At 56.2% G+C, this 16,635-nt stretch overlaps 1 protein-coding gene across 1 annotated transcript; it reads left to right on the top strand.

Moving 5' to 3' along the window:
• Positions 1-1,156: 1,156 nt before the first annotated feature.
• Positions 1,157-14,938, top strand: Padi6 (peptidyl arginine deiminase 6). Its single transcript, XM_063235606.1, has 16 exons — positions 1,157-1,330; positions 1,841-2,018; positions 2,937-3,009; positions 4,042-4,109; positions 4,567-4,666; positions 5,557-5,682; positions 7,152-7,330; positions 7,554-7,657; positions 9,139-9,250; positions 10,372-10,479; positions 10,847-11,001; positions 11,414-11,570; positions 11,656-11,779; positions 12,210-12,280; positions 13,185-13,346; positions 14,448-14,938. Exons 1-16 carry the CDS (start codon positions 1,239-1,241, stop codon positions 14,679-14,681), a joined length of 2,043 nt encoding a protein of 680 aa, XP_063091676.1. The 5' UTR covers positions 1,157-1,238; the 3' UTR covers positions 14,682-14,938.
• The last annotated feature ends 1,697 nt before the right edge of the window (positions 14,939-16,635 follow it).

Genomic DNA, 16,635 nt, shown 5'->3' on the forward strand with positions numbered 1-16,635 from the left:
GAACACTGACATACATCATGGTACACACAGCCCTAAGGAAAGACGTGGGTGTGGTGGCACACATCTGCAATCCCAGCTACTCAGAGGCTGAGGCAGGAGGATCGCAAATCCTGGCCCAGCCTAGACAATGTGGCGATTCAGACTCTGTCTCAAAAAATAAAAAGGACTATTGCTCAGTGGAAGAGCACCCCTGGGTTGATCTCCACCCTAAAAGAATAATGGTCCTTAGAAAAATAAAGGTAAGGAATGCTCTGTATCATATACTGTTTAGGTTAAAAGAAAAAAAAAAGAAAGGTATACATATATTTGCTTTGTCATGTAGGATATTTATATAGAAAGACAAAAAATAAATGATACCAGCTGCCCTCACAGGAAGGGACAGGGAGAATGTTGTGGGTCTTTTTACTTTTGAACTTAGAACTTTTGAACGGTGGCACCGATTCAAGAATAACCATAACCCAAATTTAGGGTAAAAAAATGAACATTTATTTTGAAGGAAGCTGGGTCAGTTTCCTATGCAGGAACATGAGTTCCTGTTTCTTCTTTTGATTGACCAATAATTGTATAAATTTATGGAGCCAAATGTGACATCCAGACCCATGCATACATGATAGAAAGTCTGTAAGTCGGTCATCATGCCTCGCTTCTCTGATGCTTCATTTCTTGTTCTGAGAACGTGAAGGGTCTGTTGGAGCAATCCTGAAATACGCAGACATTTTAAAGACTCCTGCATCTTTATTCTGTGGGCTGGGCAGAGCTAGACAGTGACCAGTGAGCTGGCCTCGAAGGGCGCCCCTCCCCGTTCACTCATTCCCCCGACTTGGGTCACATCTGTGAGAACCACATCACCTCATCACCTGGGAACTGGACACACCTGGGGCCTGCCAGGCCTAAGGCTTTGCGGTGCCAACCAGTGCTCCTGATTATTGTTCTTGTTTAAGATGGGCTTTTCCAATGCAGGCCTTGAATTCACAATCCTCCTGCCTCAGCCTCCCAAGTGCTGGGATTACAGCCATGCACCACCACACCTGAATTCCCTGATAATTGTAGCCTTGGTGGAGAAGAAGAGAGCAGTCACACGTGGCAGCTGTTGAAGCCACCCACGGCTTAACGAGGGGGTGGGCTGGAGAGGTCTCCACCCCATATCAGAGTGGGCAGGGCGGGTGCTGGGGAGAGCGGAGACTCCGGGGCTGTGTTACGGTGCAGGCTTCAGGGCGGTCAGCTGGGAAGGAGGCGCTATGTCCAACCAGAGTGTTGTCCACCTCTCCCTGGACGACCCTGCCCATGGTGTTTGTGTGCTGGGCACGAGCCTCGTCGTGGACGTCAGTGGGTGAGGCTCGGGGCCTCTGCGGGGCCGGCTCAGCAGGGAGCAGGGGCTTCATCCTTAGGGGCTGCCCGGCTTTGGGGGCCTGGCTTGGGTCTCTAGGGGCCCCCACAGTCCTGCCCCTGCCTGTTACACACTGTGTGCCCTAAGGAGGTAAGGGCTTCTGTCCCCTTTGGGTGTGACAAGGGGAAGCAGCCCTCCGAGAGGAGCAGGTAAAGGAGCCTTGGTCTCAGCCACTTTCCTGGGGTTACCATGCAAACCTCCAGCACCCCTTTGTCCCCTAGGGGGATCCCTTGTGGCTCTGACAAAAGCTCCTCCTGTCTTGGAGTTGTTGGAGGGGGACAGGGCCCTTGGAGGGTGGCGGAAGGCCGAGGTGGGTCGGGACCTCAAACCTGCGCTGACCCATAGTCTTCTACCTCAGTCCGGGGAAGATGGGGCCGTGTCACTCCCGCCTCCAGGCTGCACAGGTGGGGACCCTTGGTGTCCTGACGTCTGTCTCCCTGCTGGGTGAACCAGGTGTGCCCCCATGAACTGTGAGTCCTTCACAATTACCTGCTCCTCGAGGGTGCTGGTTGTCCTGAACAGCAAGGTGACCAGTGGGAAGGACAAAGGCATCATCTGGCACTCAATATCCGACCGCAGGCACGCGCTGGTGAGGATGGTGCTGCCCAGCTCCGAGCTTGATGAAGACAAGGTGAGCCTGGAGAGATGGGTGCCCGGGTGCCCCACGCCTCATCCCCCTGATGCATGGTCCGGCCAAAGTCTGAGAACCGTGAATGCTGTGTGTGTCTGAGTTCATTTACTGACTGATGACCCGTGAGGTGGGTGCTGTGTGGCCCCTTTTCCAGATGGAGAAACTGAGGCACCCAGAGAAGGGAGTGCTATGTCCCAGACAGTAATTGGCAGTGCAGGTTTGAGCTCCAGGAGCCTCGGGGAGTGCCGCACTGGCTTCCGGTCTGCTGTTGAATCTGGTCTAAAGATGGGCTTTGTGGCTCGCAAAAGGAGGGTGTGGCAGTCTGACTAAAGTTAGGAGGTGACCAATGTTAAATGCATGGTGCATGCTAGATACTGAGAATCACACTTGTCTATGTCCTGGAGAATTCCCAGAGAGGCGAGTGGTATGGTTGCCTAAGAACTGAGGTCTCCTTGGTAGATCAGAGGCTGTAATGTATCCCAGCTGGGCCCAGGCCACCTGCAGGCCGTTCTCTACTCAGCCTCCAGCACCGTCACAGTAGGCAGCAGACTGAGACCCTTGATCTTGGACAGATGCCTCCCTGTAGGGCCAGGAGGGGTGCCCACTTCTCTAGGGGCAGCTTGAACCAGGAGAGACCCCCACACACACACCCAGATCCCCACTCCCTACCTGTGTTCTTGTGTTGAACAATTTGCTTCAAGAGCTTTGAAAAGCAGGAGGTGGGTGTGGAATCGGGTACATGCCCACTATCTTAGAACTCTGGGAGGCTGAGGCAGGAGGATTGCAAGTTTGAGCCCTGCCTGGGCAATTTAGCAAGACCTGTCGCTACATTGGAAAGAAAGACAAGCCTGTGTGTGACCTAATGCTTGGCCCTGCCCCTGCCCGGTGTCCCACGGGCTCTGGGCACTGTCTCCACAGGTGCTGGTGTCGTACTACCGTGCCAACGAGGAGGCCCCATTGGCCACTGCAGTGCTGTACCTCACTGGCATCGGTGAGCCTCACCCGCACGGTGGAGAGCCGGGGGCCCTCGCCGAGCGGGAGGAAGTCTGAGGGGCTCTTTGCAAAACAAGACACTGCCTCGAAGCCCAAAGGGGCTCGGGTGAGACCCCTCCACACAGCCTCCCCATCCTCTCGCCCGCTGACCTGGTTCTCGGAGTGGGAGCAGTCAGCCCCTCACACCTGGCTCTCCTGCCCACCTGCTCCTGTCCGTACCTCCATTCCACCTCCTGCTGCTTCCAGTTCTTGCTAGGGAGAGAAGCCACTACCCACCTTCTTTGCTGGGACACACGCTGGCAGGAATTAAGATGTCACCATTGTCAAATCCATTCTGTTATCTTTCAATGTGAGGCACCACCCTTCTTGGGAGCCAGCTGCGGGTCCTCAGGTTCCCCTTGAATCTATTCAGATCTAATGCCCACTGCCACCAGTGCTCCTAGCTGGGGCTCTGCCTTCATTCCTACACTGCCACCTGCTCCACCTTCTCTTCCCATTCTGGCAGTAGTTGGTACACTTGTGTCCACCTTGACCACTTGGACCCTGCAGCCTCTCCCTCCTCAGGGCCTCATGGGCCTGGATTTGCCAGCTTCCTGGTGAGGTTTCAGGCCTGCGTGGGTCTCTCTGTCTCCTTCAGACTCCCAGGGCTGCTAGCCGGGCATCAGCCATGTGCTCCACTTAGAAGTTGCCCGTCCACCATTGTTTCTGGGTTCTATCTTGGTGACTCCCAAATTAAACAGACTTTACCCCCAATCCTCTTTTTCCAGCATGGGATGACTAGTGTCCCATCTCCTGCCTGTCTGGGCTGGCAGCCTGGCACGCTCACCCCGATCCAAGCCCCCCACCCCTCTCGCCTGGCTCGCTGCTGGGGTCTCCCAGTGGGATCCCCGCTACCAACCTTGCCTTTCTATGGGCCTAGGCTTCTATCCCCATGGTGCACCTGCAGGTTGATGGCCCTGGTTCCAGCCTTGGGCATTGGGGCCTGTCCAGCAGCCTGAGTGACTGAGTCTCTCCTGCTCTCTCCTCTCAGAGGTCTCCCTGCAGACAGATGTCTACCGTGACGGGCAACAAGAGATGCCAATCAACAAGCAGATCAAGGTGAGGCTGCTGTGATAGAGGCGTGGGCTGGGCTGAGATACAGGCCTGCTTTTTCACCGAGCTTTGGGGTATCTAAGGTTTAATTGCTCTACTGCAAGTAAAGACTTTAATTTCTGGCTTGCTCAAAAGCTAGCTAGCATGCAAGGCTAGGATGACCAGCTCCACTGCTAGGCCAGTCATACGGTCCATAAGACATGGTCAGCTGTTACCATCAGGCAGGATGTCTCTCCTACCCCCACTTCCCTAACGCTGAAGCGAGGTGTATAGGGGGCTGGCAACCTGTAACCAATGTCTGTCTCTCTTCTCTTGGCTCTGGGGGTGCCTGCTCAGCACCCCCTTCATGCCCCTACAGATTCCCTGCCTCACACTGTCCCAGACGCCCCCAGAGACCTGGAGAGGCTCTGCTCTGCTCAGGGCTCATGGCTTCTTCCTGAGCCTAAGTTTCCTATTGTTGCAGGAAAAGTGGGTGTGGGGACCCAGCGGCTGGGGCGCCGTCCTGCTTGTGAACTGCAGCCCGGCCGACCTGAGGCAGGAGAGCAAGATGGTGGTGTCAGAAGGTAGACCCCGCCTCTCCCCACCTTTTACTGCTGTGGGTCTCCCTTCTAGGTTGATCAAATCCTATTTTTCTTCTAAACTAAGGATTGAACCTAGGGGCCTCAGCACTAAGAAACGCCTCCAACTCTTTTTTGTCTCTTATGTAGTTCAGGCTGGCTTTGAACTCTGGCGATGGCCCTGCCTGAGCCTTCTCAGGGCTGGGATTATAAGAGTCAATTGTAAACTGCCCAGATCAGGCTCAAACTTGGAATTCTCTTGCCTTAGCTTCTGAGTTGGGATTACAGGCCTGTGCCACGGCCATGCCCAGCTTAATCAAATCTCTTAGCTGGGGAAGAGCTCTTGCTTAGCATGGCAGGTCCCACCCCCAGCAAACTGTGATGATGATGATGAATTGTCCCTTGTGGGTGCTCACAGTTGCTCAGAAAGAACATGGGCTGTGGTGTCTGCCAACAATAATTTTCCAGCTGTGAATTCGAGCGCATTAACTACCCTGGTCTTGTTTCTCCGTCTCTGATGTGTGGGGACAGACTGGCTTCACTGGGTGGTTGAGACTGAAGACCTAAACAGTGTTGCACAGAAACGTCCTCCTGAGAGCCTGGGATAGGGACACTGCCTACCTTAGGCAAAAACAGTCTTGGACCTGATCCTGACTTGGGGTGGGATTCTGGTCTTGTCAGACACAAACAATACCTGGGATTACCCCAAGGGTAGAGGTGAGCTGGGTGGTGGGGGGCCGGGGTAAGCGGCTCCCTGGCTTCAGAGGGTCTCTGAGGTTGGTAGCTTGCCGCTGGCTGTGTAGGGAGCAGCACGGGAGGCAGAGGGTCCTCCGTCCTCCTCCATGCAGGCCCCCACCCCCACATCACCCCAGTCCCTTTGCCTCGCCTTTGCTCAGATATAAAGGATCTATCCCAGATGACCCTGAATGTCAATGGCCCCAACTGTGCCTTAAAGAACTACCATCTGGTCCTCCACACCTCTGCAGAAGAAGCCGAGAAGACCAGAGTCTACTGGCCACAAGGTGAGGCAGCTGTCCACAGGGTCCTTTTAGCTGGGACGTGAGAACTGCCCCGTGCCGAGGTGACATCCCCCTCCCATAACTCCTGCTGGAGGAATGACTTGGCAAAGTCATTCTTTGCCAAGACCCCAAAACGTTAAAATCCTAGAATTCCAGAGACCAAGAAGCCAGTGTGACTATCACAATGGCACTTACGTGCCAGCGGCCACATCATGCACTGCCCATCTCTCTGTGGCAGGTGCCATGCCGGGTCCTCAGGTGGTGGCTGAGGGCTGCTGGGCACAAAGGTGGGTTTGTCTGGGTAAACACTCGTGCAGAGTCTCCTGACTTTCCTTTATGGCTTAGTCTAAGGTCTCAAAAGTTCTCAACTTGAGACCTCACTCTTGGCTCTGGGAGGCTTAGGCCACTGTGCCCCACTGCCTTTTAAAGCCAGTCTTGGCCTCAGCAGGGCAGGGAGTGCTGTGGCTTACAGCGTGTCTGTGCTCGGAGAGCACTGGCTCTCGCCAGCAGTGGAGCTCCTTGGGTCCTGTGCACACCGTTCTCTCCGGCTCTTCTTGTGGGTCAGAGCTGGACCTGGAGATGACCTCCAGACCTGAGGTTTTAGGTCTGATTCAGGACATAGGGGCTACTCTGGACCCATGAGACCACCAGGTTTGGACAGCTTGGAGGCCTCATGGACGGTGCTCAGGGAGGAAACCGGAGGCGCTGGGGGGAACTTTCATTCCCTTTTAGAAAGGAAACGGTGGCCGGGGCCTCTGTGTGTTGGCAGCATTGAAGTTGATTAATTTTTTTTTTTTTAAGAGGCTCCATTAAAATTTGCCTTAGTCTCAGGGAAAGGCTTTGGACTTATCAGCCATGCTGGAAGTGTTAGGACTTTAGCAACTTGAAGATAGACTAAATGGATTTGGCATGAAGAGATGTGCGTGTTTTGGGGGCCAGAGTTCATATCTAGGGGCACCTCCAAAAGCCTCACGCACTCCTAGGCGAGACTTTTGGGAGGCGATTGGGTTACAGGGGCTTTATGGCTAACTTACTGTTGGGAGCTGGAGCTGGTTGGAAGTCACTGTGGGTGTGACGTGAAGGTGGGATCTCTCTCTGGTTCCTCCCTTAACCCTCTGCTTCCTGGCTGCTGTAGGTCACCTGCTCTCCTCCATCCAGGCCTTTACCCCTGCCTGCTTGCCTTGGGGCCGACAAACTGGGGACTAAAAATGTGACCTAAAATAAACCTCTGGAGGAAGGGAAGATACCCACCTATGCACATACTGTTTTGCCTTTATCTTCCTAGCATTGCTAAACATAGTGGCACATGCCAGCCGCAGGAGGCTGAGGCAGGAGGACTGCTCCACGTTTGTCCTCCTGAAGCCCCGCCTGGTGTCTAACCAGAGGAGTGAGCTGGCACCCTCTACTGTCAGATGTGGGCACTGCAGCTCAGCTGCTCCAGTGGCTGACGGCCCCTTCTCCCTTTGACCCAGGAGAGTCCACCAGCGGCGTCTTTCAGGTTGTGCTGGGACCAGACCGTAGCTCCTATACCTTTACACCTCTGGAAAACCTTGAGGAGACCTTCTATGTGGAGGCGCTAGAGTTCCCATCTGCCAGCTTCTCGGGTCTGATCTCCTTCTCCATCTCCCTGATCGAGGATCCTCCAGGCCCGGTATGTTGCCCAGGAGACAGGAACCATAGGCAGGGGGCAAGGTAGAGGGAGAAGCGTCTCCCAGAGCGGGGTGGTGGGGGGAAGGTAGCATTAAGGTTTCCAGAGAAAGTGGTGGAAGGCAGTGAGATCTGTGGTGACCTGGGCTGAAAGTCCGGGGGTGCAAAAAGAGGAGGCGAGGGGATGTGAAGCCAGGTCACTGCCAGGACCTTGTCTTACGTTGCAGTCGATTCCTGAGACCCCAGTGTACAAGGACACAGTGGTGTTCCGGGTGGCTCCCTGCATCTTCACCCCCAGCACCCAGATGCCACTAGAAATGTACCTGTACAGGTAAGAGGTCCTCAGGCTGCCGGCAGCCTCCTTCCCTGGTAGCTACAGTGTCTGCAGGGTGGTTAGAGGCCACCCCACAAGACCACCATCTGACAGGTGCTTGCATACTGAGGCTTGGGATGGACCCAGTGAATGAAGCTGTCTCCCCAGCTCTTGTTTGGAGTTGGGGGGCCGGGGGGCACACAAAGTTTTGGGTAACATTATGGGCTACAAACCAAGGGAAAAGGGGAGAGAGGTATGGATGAGCATTTTGCAGAGAGCAAGGGGACTCCTGGCTCTCTGGACCCCCAGAGGGTTGGGGGCAAAATGAGCAGAACCTTTGGGCCCATGCACCAGGGCAAAGGCTCAGAGGTCATGCTGTACCAGAACTGCAGAAATAGTGCTGCAAAGCTGGCCCATCTCCGGGCTGCCTGCAGCAGGACAGCAGCAGGGTCCCCTGTCATCCTGTAGGTGCCCTGGTCCCTCTGTCTTGTTAACGTTTCTCCTAGGCTGACATTTCAGTGTCTGCTGGGCCCAGGGAAGGGGAAGCTACCTGTCACTCAGGCATTCAGCAGCCTCTTGAGCCACTGTCCTCGCATGCCTGTGGCCGGCAGGTGACAGGATCTGTGTGGCCACGCACTGAGGGAGAAGGATCCTGGGGAGACACTGGTAGGAAGAATCAAGGGTTCTCTGGCAGGGTCGCTCTGGCCGTGTGGAAAGGCCAGGGTATAAATGAATGGCCCTAAGCCAGTGTCCACGCTGCCCAGGCTCAGGCTGGAGTGGGCGGAGCCTGGCTGTAGCCAGGCGTCCACTGCAGGGGGAGCTGTTCTGCCCAGCTCCACACCAGCTGCCTCCCGATATCCTAGCAGATGCCTGGCAGGCGGGCTGTTTTGAAAGGTGGGAGGCAGAGATGTTAATGACTCAGAAGGGAAGTTGATAGGAAGCCCGCAACCACAGGAGCCCAGGTAGCAGGATGGGCACAGGACACCTGGTCCCTCTCCCGGGTTCAGCAGGGTGTCTGAGCAGGCATGAGTGGCGGTCCCCTCTCCTGCTATTCTGGGTAACTGGACCTTCTAAGGAGGAGTAACACAGAACCTGGGTCCGATCAGTGTCGGGGGTTGGCCAGGGAGGGCGCCCAGGATGAAGGTGGAGGGTGCGGCTACCAAGAGGGGCGGAGAGTCCACCCTGGCTGCGGAGGGAGGTGGAGGAATGATGACTGAAATGACAGTGAGGTCGGGCTGCTGGCCAGGGAGCTGGGAGGGCACCAGAGGAAAGTGGAGGTCAGGACAGGACTCCAGGTTTAGGTGTTAGAAGTGGGGTGACCCTCAGAAGGGGCTAAGGTGGAAAATGCTGGTTCGGGCTTAGGGGGTATAGTTCCCCGTAGAGCGCCCGCCTAGCAGGCTGTACCCTGAGGGGACAGTGGCTCCATTCACTTGTGGGGACAGCGGTTCTCTCTGGGGGTCCTAGGAGGCCCTCCCTAAGCAGGCCAATCTCCCACGCAGAGATGTGAAGATCCAGGGCTTCGTGGATGCAGTGACAGCGCTGAGTGAGAAATCTGACAGCCAGGTGGCATCTGTCTATGAGGACTTCAACCGCATGGGCAGGTGGCTGCAGGTAACACCTCACTTCCCACAGCCTGGCATGCAGGGGACAGGGGTTCATGCCCTGGATAAGGACTTTGGTGGAGGCATCTTTGTCTCTAGGACTTGATCAGAGGCTCAGAAGTGACACACCTGAGTCCTAGCCTTTGAGGGATAAAGCTTGGAGTCCAAATTCTTTCCCCCTCGGGCCCCATGTGCTCCAGGCCCTGGGGGGGTCTGCTGCCTTCCACTGTAGGGTCAGAGCCAGGCTGCAGGGCCGGGCCTGCCCTGCCACAGCACAGTACCAGGGCCAGAGCCAGGTCTGCTTTGGTGCTGGGGTGCCATACGCTGGATGTTGTACCCCTCTAAGGTAGGAGGGGACAGGTGGCCCTGTGCAGACAAGCCTGGAAATGAGACAAATGGTGAGCTACTGCAGTGTGAGGCCACGCTAGGCACCAATGCCAGGAAAAGCCTCAGATGAGCCTTAAATGAGCTGGCATGTGTGGTCGTGGGCAGGCTAGAAATGGGAAAGGGTACCTGCATGGCCATGCTATGGGAAGTGGTCAGCTCGGTGGGAGCCGCACTGCGGTTCAGGTTAAAGAACAGAAACAACCAAAGTAAGATGGAATGACATTAAAAGCAACAAATTGGGTGTAAAAGCTGAGGTCAGATGTGGTGAGCCACGCCTGTAATTCCAGCTGCTCAAGAGGCCTAGGGCAGGAGAAGCTCAAGTTCAAAGCCAGCCTGTGTAGCTCGGCAAGACCTTGTCTTGAAAGGGAATAACTGGTTTGGGTTTTGAAAAGACCCCTGGGCAGGATGTAGGGGACAGATTTGGGCAGGGGGAGATTGGCAGTGGGAGAAGACAACCTGGTAGCCTCCCCAGGGGACCAGACATGAGGGGGCTCAGAGCATAGTGAGGTAAAGCCCCCAAAGCTGTCATTTTGGATGGGGAGGAAGAGGGAAGACTTTAGATGACTCACATTTCAAACTTGAATGAGAACAGGTTAGGAAAGGGTACCTGAGCTGGGTTTTGAGGGCTGGACAGGAGTTGGCAGAGGGAGGGTTTGTTGGCACTGTCTCTAGAGGGGGCCCACAGATTGGACATGAGCACGAGCTGCTGGAGTGAGATGACCTCGGTCTCCCTGTCTTTTCCAGGATGAGATGGCCTTCTGCTACACCGAGACACCCAACAAAATGATGTCCTTTGTTCTTGACACCCCTCGGACCACCACGCCTGATGAGTTCCCCATGAAATATGCACTGGTGTGGGGCTTGGTTTAGCTGATATGAATACAGTCCAACCTCTCAGGCCGGGCATTTGCCCGGAAATGATGGGGGGGTTTCCAGGGGGCGGGGGAGGTGCAGGTGGCCCAGATAATGTGTAAGTAAGGCAGGAGACCGCTTAGAAGATCAGAGTCAAGCATGGTGGCTCACATCTGTAATCCCAGCACTCAGGAGGCTGAGACAGGAGGATCATTGTGAATTCAAGACCAGCCTAGGCTACAAAGTGAGCTCGAGGCCAGCCTGAACTGCATAGGAAGACCCTGTCTCAAAGACAAAAATAAGATCAGGGTTCACTGCCACCACCCCCACTTCTAACACCCCCTACTCCCGTGGGGTTCCCTTCCAGAGCCCTGGCGTTGGCTACCTGATCCAAAACATCACAGACCACACGGTGGCCAGCTTGGATACCATCGGAAACCTGATGGTGTCCCCGCCTGTCAAGGCCCAGGGGAAAGAGTACCCCTTGGGCAGAGTCCTCTTCGGCAGCAGCTTCTACCCTAGGTGAGCTGACAGGTCCACAGGTGACCGGATTCTGAGTCTCCCTGGACCTCAGCTGGAGTCTACTCTGGACCATTTCTCATACAAAATACAGATGTTTGAGCCTTTGGCTCACATAGGAGACTAAACATAGGAAAAGCAAATTGTTCATTCCGTGGTGATTCCAGAGTTTAAAGCAGAAATTTAGCAAATGGACCACGCGAGATCCTGTTTGCACAAAACATGCGACTGGATTTCTTGGTCCCTTAGCCTAAAGCCAGGCGACCCGGTGCCCCAGATTCAATCTGTGTGGTATAGGTCAGCTCCATCTCGAGCTGGGTCAGAGGAAGGGATTTTTAAGCACCCCACAGAGGGTCGCAGCAGCTGACTCGGCCAGCAGCCAGGCCGACGCGGGCTGCATCTGTCTCCTCCCCAGCTCCGAAGGCCGGGCCATGAGCAAGAACCTCCGGGACTTCCTGTATGCGCAGCAGGTCCAGGCGCCCGTGGAGCTCTTCTCAGACTGGCTGATGACCGGCCACGTGGACGAGTTCATGTGCTTCGTCCCGGTGGAAGACAAGAGCAACGACTCCAAGGTCCGTGGTGGGGGCGCCTCCTAGCGGCCACCCGCGGACATTGCCGCGGTGGGTGCAGGCCTGTGACCCGAGGCTCGGTTCCCAGGGCTTCCGCCTGCTGCTGGCCAGCCCCTGCGCCTGCTACAATCTGTTCCGTGAGAAGCAGGAGGAGGGCTTCGGGGGCTCAGTTCTGTTTGGCGGTGTCAACCCTGACACGCTGCACGCTAACGGTAAGGGATCCCTCCGAGAAGCCGAGCCGGCTCCAGGCCCAGATGCCTGGCCTCAGGTGGACTCCTTGGCTGGGGTCCGGCCCCCTTCAGGGAGTGCTGCATGAGCACTTGGGCCCTCCTCGGGGAAACATAAGTGGACACGCAGAGATGGCATGGCTGGTGCGGTGGACATTCTGACCCAGATGTGTCAGGGACAGATAAAGGAGTTTTCCCAAAAAACAGGGCAGGGTGTCAGGACATCCCCTAGACCCTCAGTAATCACACTCTGTATCACACATCTGACCTCTATCTATGTCAGACTCTGGACTTGGGTTGGACCCCGGGGCCTAGCAGCCCTGTCACTGGCTGGCTGGCTGTCACCTGCTGGCCATGCCCAGCTCTGGACAGCACACCCCTTGCCCTGACCTGCCTGTCCTCGTCCCTCTTACAGGAAGGGAGGCCAAAACCATCAACCAACTTCTTGCCGACCAAACTATGAGAAATCAGAACAACTATGTGGAGGTAGGGGGCCAGGGTGGGGGGACGTCCCTTTCTGTCCTCCAGCCTCTCACACAGGCTGCATCCCAGACTCCCAGGACGGAGGAGGATGGGGGATGACTTGTCAGGGTGGGACAGTCAGCTCACTCACTGGCTTCCTACCCTGCACGTCAGGAGTGCTCGCCTCACCTTTTCCAAGTTGTGGGAAAGGCCCCGACAGTCTGGACCAGCTCTCGGCTGAGCTGCTGCTGTGGCCTGGGCATCGTGGGGGCTGCCTCTTAGAACCTCGAGGACATGGAGCACCCAGCCTCCATATGAGGGCAGGGGGGATGGCGGCAGAGGCACTGGCTTAAGATGAGGCGGACCTGGGTCTGTGTCCAGGTGGGCGTCAGAGCTCATGCTCTGCGGGTTGTGCTGCTTGGGCACCCCTGGGAACAGTCACACAGCTCAGACCCCTGGCAGAGGCCGGCCACCTCTTCCCGAGAAGCTCTTGCTGTCATACTGAAACCAACGAGGGCTGCCCTGGTGCTTCTTGGATGAAGTGGCTATTGTCACAGCAGTCCCAAGATGGTGATTAGGGTCGCCAGGTTCCCTGTCTTAGACTGGGCATCATTGGCTGCAAAACAGAGTCCCCAGGAGCAATCATGCAGCCTCTAGAAGGGGAAACTGAGGCCTGGAGAAGAGGGGAGCTTCCTGTCCACGGGCCCAGAGTGGAACGGTATCTCACTACGTTCTCTTGGTGCCTAGCAGTGCTCTGTGCCCAGCATGGCAGTGTTTTGCCTTTTGCAAACCAGGGAGCCCCCCCCAGCCTGACAGGGCAGGTACCAGACGGGTGGTGGCTGTCCTGGGTGCACTGGCCACAGCACCCATGGAGCTGGCTGGGTGCTGGCCGTGGGTGGTCTGAGCAGGGTCTCTTCCCACCCCACAGAAGTGCATTCACCTGAACCGCGCCATCCTGAAGGAGAAGCTAGGCTTGCAGGAGGAAGACATCATTGATGTCCCCCAGCTCTTCTGTCTGGAGGAGCTGACCAATGTCCCCTCTGACCAGCAGCCCTGCAAACTCTTCGCAAGGCCCTACTTCCCTGACGTGGTGAGGGCCACTGGCAGCTTGGGGCATGAGGGGAGAGGGGGAGAAGGGGAGAAGGGTGAGTCTTTTCAGCTAACATCTGTATCTTGCCAGATGATAAGTTACCCTGCCAGACACAGCAAAGGCCTGCAGGGCTGGGGGCCAGGCAGCTGTGATGCCTGTGAGGAAGTCAGCTGGACCTTGCCTCCCCCTTAGGCCGGGAGCCCTGCCCCAGGGGACAGGTGAGCTGGGCCTGAAGGCCCAGGTGCTCGTGAGCAGGACTGGAGGTCACAGTCCCAGCTGGCTGATCCCCAAACTGCAGAGACAGACCTGAGAGGCCTCTTTACAGATGGGGACATCATGCTGCCAAGCCAGAGGCTAAAAGACCTTCCCTAGGGGCCTCTTGTCCTCCGTCACCAGGGCCCAGAGCAGGCGGTACTCAAATGTATGAAAGGACTAGAGCGAGAGGTCAGAGAGGGATGGGGACAGGGGCTGTGTCTGCTCCTTTTTCTGTATGAACTGTGACCCATCACATGGCCTCAAGTGGGTTCTGAGGTGTTCGCATCAGTGCTTTAACCACCTGCTGACCTCTGTGGTTCTGGGGATACAGGCTTCTCCCCGCCCTGCCCTTGCTGGTCACCACCTTGCTGGTGTCTTCTAACAGATCAGTGTGGCCAAGCCCACCTTAGCCCCTGGAGCCAGGTCTGCATGGTGGGGAGGAGCTGAGAGGGGGGCAGAAGTCAATGGGTAGGGCTGGGGTGAAGAGGACAGAGTGGTAGAGGTAACAGGAAGTAGCATAGCCAAGACAAAAACCAGCGTAACAGGAATATACAAGTCAAGGCCAGATCGTGGCTGGGTAAAACTAGTTTTGCTCCTGTTAAAGGTATTAGATTTCCACTTAGTTTCCTAGTGTCTCATCAGTTTCACTGAGATTGATTAGTGATGTCTGTATGGGCAGAGGTCTGGATCAAAGTGGCGCATGCTCTGTCATCCTGGTTCAGTCAAACACTCCGTAAGGGAGTTGGAGTTTCTAACTCCACATCACTCTTGCCTGGAGGATAGGTGGGGCCTTTCTCCCGTGGCTCTGACCCTTGACCCTGACCCTTGACCCTTACTCATTAACAGCTGCGAATGATTGTGATGGGCAAGGATCTGGGGATCCCCAAGCCTTTTGGGCCACAAATCAAGGGCACCTGTTGCCTGGAGGAAAAGATTTGCCACTTACTGGAGCCCCTGGGCCTCAAGTGCACCTTCATTGATGACTTTGAGTGCTACCTGACGTGTGTCGGAGATCCTTGCGCCTGTACCAACATCCGCCGGATGCCCTTTGCCTTCAAGTGGTGGAATATGGTGCCTTAGCCTCAGCCCTGGAGCTGCCCAGCCCTGCCCTGCACCAATATCCCACTATCACCACGCAGCAGCATGATTCCTGGGCCATTTGTGGGGGTGGCTGGAGAGCCGAGGCAGTGCTTCCCTTGCCCTGGTTACCCCTGTCCTTCAGGTCCAGTAGGGTGGCAGATGCTACCAGCTCAAACCTCCTGGAAGGGGGAGATGGAAAACTGGTCTTCAGCTCTGTTTACTGAAGAGCCAATAAAGGTCTCGCTGTTTTGAGTGCACTTAGGAGGCCACCTCCTTGCTCTGGGGAAGGGCTGTGTGCCAGCTGAGGGCTCCCCTTGGAGCTGTGCCGGGGCTGCCTGGCTCCTGTCAGTGCAGAAATGGGGATCTGGCTGAATCCTACTTGCCCTTCCTCATTAATTTCCTTGTAATAAGTGGGTGAGCCAAGCTGGTGGTGTGTACCTCTAATCCCAGCAGTTGGGAGGCTGAAGCAGGATTGCCGTGCGTTCAAGACCAGCCTGGATTACTTACAGGAGTGACTTCAAGGCCAGCCTGAACTAGACTGCAAGAGCCTGTCTTAAAAAGTGGCTGGAGTGAAATTATGTAACCTAGAAAACAGAATACATTGGGCTCAGGTGGCTTTAGGAAGAAGGGGGGGGGGATTCCCTTGGTAGCTGCTGGGTGGCACAATGCCCAGTGGGCCACTGGCCTTGGTGAGTGGGGGTTCCTAGTCTCCCAGGGTGGGGACAGTCTAGTAGGCCTCAGGTGTGGCTTGAGAGGCAGGCTGGGCTGCTCTTAAAGTCAGCAATGCCAGTGCCCACTCCAGGACCCACCGCCTCCCGTTTCCATCTGCCTAACCAAGTGGTGTTAAATCTAGGGTGTCACTGAGGAGGCTTAGCCACTGTGGCCATGCCGCCAGCCCAGGTGATGGCCCCCCCAGGACTCTGTGCAAGCCGGGAGAAGGGAGCTGGGCCCAGAGGCAGCCCTGATCCCAACCCTTGGGGTTGATGGTGGTGGGTGACCAGCAGGGTCCAGCCGTTCTTTGCTGTCTGCTGAGACCACGGGCACAGGCCCTGTCCTGAGCTGTTCCGGGCCATGCACAGTGCTCCTTACAATCCCTGCTCCAAGGCCCTGCAGGGTCAGCAGCCCACAGACCTGGCCGTATAAAATGGGCTCCTGTGTCCATCTCACGGGGTCACTGTGAGAGCAGCAAGTGTGTGCAACCCCAGATGCCACCATGTTGACACCTGAGTGGACACAGTGTGGAGCAGCTTGCTTAGTGACCTCAGCCTGCTGGGGAGAGCCATCTACCCGAGGGTGGGCTCGGGTGGGACTTCCCTAAGGACAGCAACCAGGACAGCTGCCAGCTGGGACATGGACCCGAGCTCTGATTGGATTTGGGTGGCCCCGGGTGTCGGAGGAGCTGGGCTCCTGGACATGGCCTTGGGTCACAGATGGGCTTGAATCCAAGAGCTGCCACCAAGCAGCTTAGGAACAGCACTTTGTTAATCTGCATCCGGTGACTCGGCGTCAGTCTACAGAGAGCTTGGTTTTACTTGCAGCTGTGTCTGTCCCCAGGACAGGCTTTCCAGTGCTTTTTTTCCCCAAGACTGAGTCTTGCTATGTAGCTCAGCCTGGCCTCAAACTTGCAGTGACCCTCCTGCTTCAGCCTCCTGAGTGCTGGGATTACAGGGCTGAACTGCCCTTCCAGTGCACTTGACAGATGTGAGGGATGAGGCTGGGGATGAAGGGTTAAGGGGGCCATGTGAGTTTGATGTGCATTTCCTAATCTGGAGAAGCCAGAGAATTTTTTCAGTGGAGGACCCTGGATCCCTCTGGGAAAAAGCGGGAGAGGGGAGCCCTGGAACCCGATGGCAGACAGGGGAATGTCCACCCTCGGGGATGATCCTGCAGGGCTCTTCCCTGGGGAACTTGTGCACTCTATTAGGGGCTGCCTGGGGCCAGCAGTTCGGCCTTC

This window comes from Cavia porcellus, unplaced genomic scaffold, assembly GCF_034190915.1.
Source record: "Cavia porcellus strain 051 isolate PalLab524CR breed Dunkin Hartley unplaced genomic scaffold, mCavPor4.1 scaffold_25, whole genome shotgun sequence".
Taxonomy (NCBI): Eukaryota; Metazoa; Chordata; class Mammalia; order Rodentia; family Caviidae; genus Cavia; species Cavia porcellus.

Coding starts and splice junctions, on each gene's coding strand:
- Padi6 (XM_063235606.1), top strand. CDS start 1,239: ATGTCCAACCAGAGTGTTGTCCACCTCTCCCTGGACGACCCTGCCCAT. Junction 11,002..11,413: donor GGCAGCAGCTTCTACCCTAG/GTGAGCTGACAG, acceptor TCTCCTCCCCAG/CTCCGAAGGCCGGGCCATGA. Junction 12,281..13,184: donor ATCAGAACAACTATGTGGAG/GTAGGGGGCCAG, acceptor CCCACCCCACAG/AAGTGCATTCACCTGAACCG.